General features: G+C 34.6%; 1 protein-coding gene across 1 annotated transcript; it reads right to left on the minus strand.

The window, feature by feature from the left end:
• Positions 1-1,424: 1,424 nt before the first annotated feature.
• LOC116206159 lies at positions 1,425-9,984 on the minus strand. The gene is made up of 3 exons (XM_031538950.1): positions 9,793-9,984; positions 2,892-3,138; positions 1,425-1,829 (listed from the first exon to the last, which is right to left on the minus strand). Exons 1-3 carry the CDS (start codon positions 9,982-9,984, stop codon positions 1,639-1,641), a joined length of 630 nt encoding a protein of 209 aa, XP_031394810.1. The 3' UTR covers positions 1,425-1,638.
• Positions 9,985-11,579: the final 1,595 nt, after the last annotated feature.

Raw genomic sequence — 11,579 nt, forward strand, 5'->3', positions numbered from 1 at the left:
TGCGATTAGTTTCAAAATTAAAGTAATTTTAATTTTAATTATAAAAAATGATAAATGAGATGAGAGTATAAATTTGACTTTGAAAATGTGTGTTTTTATTGTATAGTGTGTTGAGTTAAAGTTAAAGTTAAAATTTTTTACTTAGGAAATATGTGTTTTTGTTATGTAGTGCGTTGAGTTAAAATTAAAGTTAAATTTTTTTACTTACAATCCAAACAAGCTCACGCTTCCCCGTAGATTTATGTTCATCGTTATAATTATTTACGTTGAACTAAAATATTCAAAAATTTATTGATCTGATTAGGCAATAAATTAATAAATAACTCATAACATAAAGATTTTAATTTAAAAATAAGAAACTGTATGCTAGTAGGATCATATATAAGAAAATTATTATTTCCATCCTTTTTTTTTTTTTGCAAAACTATGTCAATGTAGTAGTTTTTTTTATTACCTGCATTGATTGTATATTAAAATATATAATAGGAAAGTGAAGTGAAAATCATTTTTAGTTCTTAATATTTGACTATATTGCTATTTTGAGGCCAAAAACCTTTTCTAAGCTGAACAATATTCTCATCTTTGTCTTGTTTATTCACCTGCAGTCCTCCCTTAATTTTTCGGGCAAAATTTTGTTTAGTACTTTCTATAAATAAATTTTAAAATTTTAAAATTTTAAAAAGAAAAAAAAACCACTTTTAGTTCGATAAATGAAAAGTGCAAACATATTGACTCGACTCAATTGTTAGGTCTTTTTATTTCATTGACAATCGATAAGTCCTTAAATTAAATATGAGTACATGGGTAATTAAGGCTTTCAATTTTAATTAAATTTTACCAGTAAACATCAACCTATGATTTCAATTATAATTTCTCCTACCAAGGTAGGTTCTTATTGCATGTAGAAAGATAACTTTTCTTTGAACCTTGTCCATCAACTGCTTCCAAAGAGCATACATGATTCAAAACTTAATATGAAAGAAAAGGAAAAGTGAATTATAGGAAGAAATTTGTAAGTGTGCAAAATAGTAAAAACTAAATTAAACAATAAAATAGGTAATTTTTCTTTTTGTAGTACCTATAGGGTTTATATATTAGTACTTGATCAATACTAACCAGTGTTATCAGAATCGGACCGGATATCGAACCGATCGAGGCATGGATTCATGGGTTCATGGGTTCAATCGGGGGTTCGATGGGTCGGACGGCTTGTTTATTTATAAAATAAATAAATAAATATTATATAAAGAAAATAATATAAAATACAAAAAATGGTAATATATATTAGATAATAATTAATGTGTCCAAAAAAATATAAGAAAAAATTATTTGCATCTGATTGTAAATGACTCATAGAAAAGAACTGATAGTCATTTGACAGTGTCCAATTAGTCAAGAGTTGAAACTTTTCCAATGTAAAAAGAAATCGCCTGAAGAGATAGAATGGATTGGAAACAACATAAAACGCATGAGTTATCACTCATAAGACCACAACAACCTCAGCACACAAGTATCTGTCTAACCTTCACACAACTAACACGTAAATTAACAACGAAAAAAATATAAAGATAAGCCACAGTTCACCATCACAAGTAGATAAATCAAACCCAACAAAGACTAACTAATCAGTCAATATCATCAGTAATGCCATGCACTCCAATCTCCACCATAATTTCCACAAATGTTGTCTTCAGCTGCAGCATCATGTGGTGCTTCAGAAACTTCAAACAATGGATTCTCTTGGACTCGGTCATTGACATTCCCTTCATCAATATTATCTTCAACCCCATCATCCATATCAAGATCTTCCAAATTCAAATTCAACGAATCTGTACGAGGAATATAACTGCTAAAAATGAAATGACAATATACAACCTATCATGAAAATAGTCAACTAAGCGCCAGCTCGAAAGAGTAAAGACCAATAAAGGGCAAAGGGCAACATTGTCAAAACTAACCACCAATGCCTTAGCAACAAGAAGCCACCATGCAAAATCTTTCCAATAATGTCAGCAACAGCAACAACAAGCCACCAATAATGTCTACATTGCTAGTTTCAAGAATTATTCAATCAAATGTGTTCTAAAGAAAATCTTTCCCGAAAATTTGAAAACTAATAAGAGAGGCATATATCATGCTATCGTCTTAGCTTAGCAGTCCTTTATTCTGGTTTCATGATTTTGAAAACCAGCTTATATTAGTGTCTTAAACATTAATCAAAATGCTTATTATACCAGTCTTCGTGATATCTTGTTCCATATCCATATGAGATATATTTGTGCCGAAACTTAGACTTTCCTTGTCCTGGTTCTGATGCTAAGAAGTTTTTATGGAGGCATAACTATTCTCTTTATTGTCTAAGGTGGCTTGTGCTTTTACTTTGGCTTTAAGATAGTGACTGCTTCGTTGATTGGGTATGTGGCTGCTTGACAAATTGAGAATTGCATGACCTTACTTTTTTAAATCAGTTTCGTTTTAGAGAAATTTATGTAAAAGTCAAACCTTCAAAAGGTTAAAGGGTCGTTTGAGTATTATATTCACATTAGGATTTACTAAATATGCTACGTTTTTTTTTATGCGTGCATTATATTGAATAGAGACATTATATGAAAAGATTGTTCCACATAATTTCCTCATCTTATGCCCCAGAGTATAATCCCGAGCTTACTGGTTCAATTTTCCCCACTTTTAGGTTCCGATCTGAATTGATTTGTGGGTTTTGAGACATTAATCACGAACATGGAATAAGAAAGATCTTATGGTTGAGTCCTGAAGGGTATGTAACATTTAGAGCTAAATTTCACATTTAATTCCAGGCTTTCCAGCATAAGTGTATATATCCTCACAACAAGTATCACAAGCAAAGGAGAAGAGGGAGGGGAAGATCGAACCAAAATGGGTCGACTGACTCGACTCTACCGCTTGAAGAGCTGATGAAGATGAATCGGAGAAGCGACCGGTCGCAAAGTGGATGAGCTGATGAAGAATCAGAGCTGTAAGAAGACCGAATGAAGATGGCTGATGAAGAAGAGCAGCAAGTGATGAACTCGAGATCGAATAAGGAAGTGATGAACTCGAGATCGAGAAGAAGAGAAGACGATTAGGGTTTCCAATTTCTTTCCAGATTTCAACTATGCACTGCCACACTACATTCTAAAGCTTTAATTTCTGATTTCTTCAATTTCGGGTCGGGATGCAAGGAGTTCGGGTCGGATTCCGCCTAAAATTTCTGAACCCATGAACCGGCCGGTTCGAATGGGTTCCATGGGTTCATGTAAAAACCGGCCGATTTTTTGGATTCATCGATTTTTTTATGCATTTCTGATTTTTAAGGGAAACCAGACCGGCCATGTGTCCAGTTTCCGGTCGAACCGGCCGGTCCGGTCCGAGTTTGATCACAATGATACTAACCTATAAGAGCTACTCTCATAAGAGAAATAATATTTGTAGTATGTATAACTTTTATATTATCTATATATATATATATATTAAAAGTTTAGGTCGAGTGAATATATTGAAATCTCACTCTTGAGAGTAGGTTTTCTTTGCTACTCCCCTCTTGTAAAGCTTGTTGTAACTCTACTTTAGCTTAAATAGAAAATAGAATATTCTATTTCAACGTGTTATCCATCTTCATTTTTTTCTTTTTTTATTCTAAATTCGATAATTTTCAAAAAAAAATCTAAATTTTCAATATTCTTCATTTTTTCTGTGAATATTATAAATATCATTCTTATTATATACATATATATATATATAGTGCTATGTACAGAAAAATTACACAATGCCAATTTATACCAAGAAAGAAATTTTTAAACAACATCTAATATGTCAAATTCAAGATATTTTTTATTCTTTAAATATTTATTGAAGGTTAATTAAATATATTGATCCTACTGAAAAAAATTAAATATATGGAGGAAAAGAGGATAAAAGCAAAACAAAACTATAAAGAAATAAAAGGGAGGTGGCGCTGTAGTGGAAGAAGAGAGAGAGATAGAGAGGAAGAGAGGAGAGTGAGAGTGGTAGAAAGAAAATAGGAACAATTTTTTGAGGTAAAATTATCGTAACATCCCTAATTCATTGATTATTTATCAATTGTAAATATTTTGCTAAGGATAATTCTGAAAGTTGAAAGTTAGATCACTTAGGGTTCTTCAGTATAAGTATTATATAGTTATTTTGTAGGGATGTTACTAAATTGTCGTTAAAAACTCTAAGCATATTGAAAGAAAAAAAATATCAAATATGGGGACAAAATTATAACTTCGCACAATTTTCTTCCTTCTTCTTTTCTTATGCAATGTGTCCCACTTCCCATATTCCACTCCGTTCCTCTAGTTTCCATTGCTTTTACTCTTTTTTCCCCCCTAATTTTGATATAACTTTTTTCCCCTCAAAATATTTTTATATAATTTTGATTAATTCATCGGCCGTGCGTAGGGCGAATGCAAGCTCTAGTATTACCACTACTAGTGGCGACGCACCACTACCTAAAATTAAATAGGTGTTAAATAATTTCATTTCTTTATAGAAGTAACCTTATTTAGATTGCGGATGAGCTAGTTTTGACGCTGGTAGATTACAAATTTACCATAGGAAGAATACAGAAATAACTACCAAATAAAATTACAAGCTCAATCTAAAGGTCTTTATTAATGAAAGAGTAGACTATTGTTGTCGCCCTTCATTTATTCATTTGACACCGTTTTTGTCCCTAACATATTTTTGCCACCAGTTAGTCCCAAACATTGGCATTCCATCTAACATTTATACCATTTCGTTAACCTCCATGACGAAAAATTCATGGACGGCGTTATATGCCATGTCACTTTTCCGTTACCGAAGGGTATAAATGTTAGACGGATTGCTAACATTTGAGGCTAACTGATGGCAAAAATATGTCAGGAGCAAAAATAGTGACAAATGAATAAGTGAAGGACGACGGTGATAGTCTACTCTTAATTATAATATATATAGAATGCTCAATTTCGAAAAAAAATGAAAAGTGAGATGAAAAGGGGGTTACGGAACAAAAACTTGCGATAGTATCATTTTGAAATTAATTTGTACGGACCCACTCTTAAATATGTTTGTATTAGAAGTAACCCTGAAGTAACGCGTATGAGAAGCAGCCCTGAAGCAATGTGTTGTCACCACGGCTAATGTCCTGGTTTTGAGGCTTATTTTGAAAGAGGATTAAAAGAATTATACAAAGAGTGAATTGCTATATAAACACTATCAAACATAATATTTTGGATAAAATACACTCACCCCTCTTGAGATTTACAAAAAATGGCACTTAACTTCATTTATTTAAAAAATATACACTTGACTACATTTGACTTCTTTGACTAATCCATTATTTTTTGAGAAAAATACATATTTGGACCATAACTTTTGAATTTTTTTCTTAAGACCATACATTTATTATTTCACCGTGTTACATAAAATTTTCGTGTAAGTCCTTTATTACTTTTACAATTTGTTTTTTAATTTTAGAAATAATAAAAATTGAAAAATCAAACAACATAAAGAAAAAAGAAAGCGGACAAAGGGGAGGAGAAATGCCCACTTTAGGTGGTGGCCACTTACGGTAACCACCACTATGCCATAACCATTTGATGCGATAAGATCCTTTTTTAATTGTACCATTTCCATTCACTGTGGATCACCTCTAGCCACCATCGTGCAAGACGAGGTCTCCAGCATTCTCCAATGACATCGCCTAGGCGGCAGTGGCCATTGACGCCTCAACCACCTCTTCTTCTATTTACTAATCCTCTTTGTTTCATAGTTTTTAGCTTTTTTTTGTATTTTTATTTATTTTTCATTTTTTAAAATAAACCAAATAATATAAAAATAAGAAATTTATGTGATGTGGGCCTTATTTTGCAAAAAAGAAAAAAACAAATATATGGTCTAAAGAGAAAGAAATCCAAAAGTTATAACATCAATTGTTATTTTTTACTAAAAATAAGGGTTAATGACATGAATAGGCATGTGAATTTCTCATTTTCTCACATCTAGCACGTGGGTTATGTAATTACATGCACACGCATGGCCTTTAAATTTCCCCAAATCTAGAATTTCCGTTAAATTCCGTCAAAAATTCCTTTAAATGCTTATGTAGTACGTTTGCTTGCCCACACATGGACATTAGCTAGCGTAATGTGGGCCCCAATAGATAGCAAAAAGATTCTACATGACCAAAAAGTTACATGTGTAAAATATTGTGGGATGATTCAGGAAAAAAGTTAAAGATTCTCAGTGTAGTATTTATCAATTTTTACACAAAAAAATATTGGACCTATTTGCCAATTAAAAGTAGAATGCTAAAAAGAGAGACAAGAATTCAAAACAGAATTGTCCAACATCTGGCGGAATGAAATCTACTGATGGATTAATAGATTAATAGATTTTATTTCCATTTTCGTTCTGATGCAGACATATGTATGGAATGTTTGGTGCCTTGTCTCTTAAACGTTCATTTTTGAACAAATAGGAACATAACGTTTGTCAAATTATTTGAATAAAGCATTTTGGAATTTTTTAAATTCTTTTTAGAAATTAAAACAGAATTCCAAAATTTTAAAAAAATAATAACAACAAATTGAAAGAGAAAAAAGAATTGGGGGCTACCTGTGACAATGGGCTTATGAAATAGTTGGAGCAGCAGCGGTAGTAGTAATAATAATAATAATAAATTATAGAAATGTATTAAACGTGGCATTCAAAGAGTTGTTGAATGAAATGCATCAATTTGTAGATTTTATACAAATGGCAAAAAATGGTGAATGCCCCAACAAGTATATATTATATACAGAGTAGTAGATTTTGTTTTAGATTTTTGTGCTGATTGCATAATGCAGATAATAATTAATTACATTAAGCTAATTGTATTCAATCCGAACACATCTTTCTATTTATAGTTATTGGGCTAAGTACTGGATAAGACTTAAAAAATATTGGTACCTTTTTCTTTCACTCCAAAACGTTTATATATGTGTAGATAAAACTGTAATGTTTGTTAAAATTTATGAATAAAACATGAATTCTGAAATTTTTAAGAAATTAACGGCAAATTTTGAAAAATTTTAAATTTGTTTTCTTTATTCATTTTGCTTTCTATTTAAATTTTTACACAAATATTTTTTTACCAGAAAATGGAAATGTACTAATCATTCTAAAATTATGCAAAGGGACATTCATTAGCTTAACAAGTGAGAGATTACTATCAGTTAACAAGTGTTTAATTGGAGACAATCAATGATGGATTAACAAGCGTAGATGACTATTCTCAAGAAGTGTGAAGTAAAATGCAGTGACGGTTTAACAGATTTTCTTTCCCATTTTTTTAATGCTGCAGATACTATCTATATGCAGTTGACAATATATACAGCTACATCAAGCTATTTTATTCATTTAGAACAAATCTTTTTCTTTATAATTTTTGGGATAGATGACGCGAAGAATTTTGGAGACTAGAGAACTCAATTTTTTTTATTATAAGGGAAATCCATAAATTTAGTAGAATGAAATCTTAATAGTTAAAAAAGGAACATAAAAGATACAGATATGGGCTTGCGCCACTACACCCCCTTCGATATTTGTAGACCAAACATATAAGAACAGATACATGCCAAAGCCCAGAAAATATCCCACAAATCAAGAAATAAGCAAAATATTCTATACAACTAGTTAGATACGGCCTTACTAACCATATATATCCGATATCCTAATGGCGCGTTTGGTTAACCGAATATAACACCGGATATAATTTCTCAAATCTTTATTCGGTATTTGGTGAGGTTTAGGATAGGAAATGGGGGAAGATTGGATAGGATTATTTCTTAAGATCCAAATCCGACCCAGAGGCTGGGTTGAGCCGGGATAAGGATTAGAAAATTTAAGAAAAGACGAAAACGCCCTTTTCTTTCTCTTCAAATTTTCAAAAAATGCCGTCGACATCAACCCACATCAACTCTAACCTGCGAACGGAGATGAGAGGGGCGGCGGGGCTCAGGATCCACCTCCTCCTCGATGAGGTCTCCGGTGTACCCAAAGGTCGCCAACGACCTCACTTAGGAGGTGGAGGCCTCCGTCGAGCCTCCACCAACCCCGATTTTTTCCCTTCTCTCTCTTTTCAAAAAGAGAGAGAGAGAAAGAGAGAGAGGGGTGGAGGAGGCCCAATGGAGGCCACCACTGCCCACGTTAGGTCACCGACGACCTCTAAGCATACCGGTGACCTCGCCGCGGAGGTGGTGGCTAGTACCCGAGCCCCGCCATCCCTTTGTTCACTTTTTTTTAAATTTTAAATTTTATTTAATTTGATTTCAAAAATATAATTATATTTATTTCAAAATTCAAAATAATAAAAAATAATTTGGGGCATCCATGTCATTTCACCTTAATATCTTAATCCTAAACCTTCACATGCACCAAACATTTTATTAGGATAATTTTAATCTTTAGGATTTGAATCATCTCCCATCATTCTCCTATATCATATCCTCTCTGGTTGACCAAACATAGAGTAAGAGATTATACCCCGTAATATGCCCGATAAGGTTAGAAATTTTGGTGCCGAAATTTGGTGCCTTTTCTCTTCAAGGCAAAAAATGTTTATGTATGTGTAAATGAGGTTGTAACATAATGTTTATTAAAGTATTTGAAAAAATATTTAAATCCATGCTGGGAGAATTATATCCCTTAATGAACCGCTTCAGCTCCAATTGGATTAGTCGGGACCAATTGAGCTTTCGAATATCAGAGTGCATACCAAAAAAGGTTTTGAATTTTTAATGGATAAATCCATGCATTTTGATGCAATTATGTAAAACACGAGCTAGATATGAATGAAAATTTTTGTAAATCACGTGATTTTATGTGATAATTACCCTTAATTTTATAGTCAATTAATTGAGTTTAAAGAACACTTTGTTAATTGTCAATGGGTTTATTTTCAGGGAAATTCATGTGTTGGGACTTTTGTACCATCAGCAATGAAGTCAAGTTTTCATGGAAAATTCAGTCGATCAATTTTGCCCTTTCAAAATCTTATTTGCTTTTTAGGCAAGTTAAAGTAGTATTAAGAAATTAATTAATTAATTAACTAATTCATTTATTTTTATTTGTTTATAGTATTACAAAGAGTAAATAAGCAATTTTGTCCCTGACTTCCCCAAGTTACTTCAATTTCATCCCTGACTTAATTTTTACATCAATTTCGTCCCCGACTTTGCACCTTTGCATCAATTTCGTCCATGCTACATCAAATTGGTCCTCGATTTTGCACGGTTACATCGGTTTAGTCCCTGACTTTGCACGGTCACATCAATTTAGTCCATGACTTGCACAACACAAGTCCCTGAGTTTTGGCGTTACATCAAATCGATCCCCAGTTATATAGAGGCATATGGCGTTACTGTTCCGTTAAATTTGTTTGGGGATTGAACTGATGTAACGCTTGGACAAATTGATGCTACCCTAAATTATCATCTTCTTCCTCTGCTTTCTCTCTCTCTGTCTCTCCTTTTCTTTCTTCCCACAATCCCACTTTAAACAAATCTCCTCTCCTCCATCTTCCTCTTCATCTTCCTCTCCTTGTGCGAGCTTCCATTTCTCACTCAATTTCTCTCCACTTTGCCCCTGCGGTGAACCTCGGCTACTTTGCAGCCCCCACTCCATCCCATTTTTCTCCAGAAAGAGGAGGACCCCTTCCCTCATCCTAGCCACATATGCCCCCTCATTTCCCTTCCGAAGATGGGGTTTCAGGGCTTGCTCAGTTACCTCCCCTTCCAACCCTTGGAAATCCACCTTTAGAGCTGCCCAGGTTACGGGCCCTTCCAGAAGCGGCGCCAAGAGCTTCGTAGCAAATAAGCTGTACCATGAGTTGAGTGGCATTGACAAAATGAGATTGTCCCAGGAGGAATCATCCCTCCAAATGGGCTCGAGTTTCACAAACCTCCAGGAAGACCCCATTGCCAACAAACTCAGGACTCAACTAGGGATCATTCATCCCATCCCCTCCCTTCCCATCACCCAGAACATCGTGGGGCTATTCATTTTATTTTTCTTCGTCGATGTTGCCTTCGACAAGCTGTGGACCTCTAAGAAGAAAAAGAATAGTAGTTCCGGGGTTGGGGATAGCAGTCATGGTGCTTCATGACCGTAAATGGCAACCTTTTGTGACTGCTTCTGAGAAGAAAGATCCTACACTAGCACCACCTTTTGTGACTGCTTCTAAGAAGAAAGGAACCGATTGTCCACCGAAAAAAGAGAGGAAAAAGGATGTCCCTGCTCCAAGAATGCAGTTTGATAATTAGAGCAAAGTGGAAAAGGCTAAAAAGCAAGCAGTGGTCAATCAGACAGAAGTGAGAAACAAAGTCGAATTGTTTAGGCATCGATGATGAAAGTGGAGGAGACGGGGATGGAGGTGCGGCGAAGGGAGAGGGCATAGTCGGTGATGGAGAGGGGCTCTTGATCGGAAGGTGGAGGGAGAGGAACTTGAAGACGAAGGTCGTGGAAGGTTTTGATTTTAGAGCAAAAGCCATTGATAGGCTTACAGTAGGAGGATGGTGATCTCTCTGAGCCTTAAGCTCAGAGAAGATGAAATGAAAGAGGGAGGGAGGGATGGACTAATTTGATATAGCACAAGAACCAAATTGATGTAACAATTTCCACTATTTAACACCGTTAGCATTCATACTTAACGGCATGACCAAATTGATGTCGCATTGAGACCTGATCGATGCAACCATCCCACATAAGGACCAAATTGATGCAACTGTAATACTAATTGATGTAACTGTGCAAAATTATGGACTAAATTGATGTAACCGTGCAAAGTTGAGACCAATTTGATGTAACAGGGACAAAATTGATGCAAAAGTGCAAAGTCAGGGACGAAGTTGATGTAAAAAATAAGTCATGGACGAAATTGCTTATTTACTCTATTACAAATGTAATGACATTTGTTTACACTAGATTTCTGCACCTCACGTCAATTATGGAAGCTGGAGTTAATTGGGCAAGAGTGGAGATCAATTGAGCTTCGGGTTGACTTGGACAAGCCTATGCACGTGACATAAAGCATCCTTATGAAGAGGCTAGTGGACTCAAGCAAGCAAAACCAAGGAGAATGAGAGAAGCCCATGCTCAGTAAGCTTAAGGCCAGCCCAACCTGAGAGGAACGGCAAAATTCTATCTAGGCCCGCCGCAACTAGGGGTGACAGCCTCAAGGAGGAAAGCGTGGGATGATTTTTGTATTCATGAAAGTTGTAAGCTAGGGTGATCTTCAAGAAGACAAGGATGCTTCAAGAAGGGCATTGCCATGTTTACCTATTTTGTTACTTGTTTTAGGCCTTAGTCATCATGTATCTTAATTTCCTTACCTTAATTTAGCCTATTTTAGAATAAGATTCAGCTCTAACCGACCATTAGCTACCCTACGCTCCGCTACATAAGCTAGGAGCATGGATAATGTAGGTTCTCTGACAATACAAAATTCGTACCCCTTATTATATCTACTTTACGGTATTTTTCATTCCTTCGCACTTTACTTTATACTTTACTTA

The sequence above is a fragment of the Punica granatum genome, chromosome 1, assembly GCF_007655135.1.
Source record: "Punica granatum isolate Tunisia-2019 chromosome 1, ASM765513v2, whole genome shotgun sequence".
Taxonomy (NCBI): Eukaryota; Viridiplantae; Streptophyta; class Magnoliopsida; order Myrtales; family Lythraceae; genus Punica; species Punica granatum.

What these genes read in the sequence shown, in the direction of transcription:
- LOC116206159 (XM_031538950.1), bottom strand. Translation starts at nt 9,984, where the DNA reads ATGGGGTCTTCCTGGAGGTTTGTGAAACTCGAGCCCATTTGGAGGGAT. An exon ending in TCCAAGGGTTGGAAGGGGAG is followed by an intron (nt 3,139 to 9,792) that starts GTAACTGAGCAA and finishes GTAGTGTGGCAG; the next exon opens with TGCATAGTTGAAATCTGGAA. An exon ending in GAGTCAGTCGACCCATTTTG is followed by an intron (nt 1,830 to 2,891) that starts GTTCGATCTTCC and finishes TTCCTCGTACAG; the next exon opens with ATTCGTTGAATTTGAATTTG.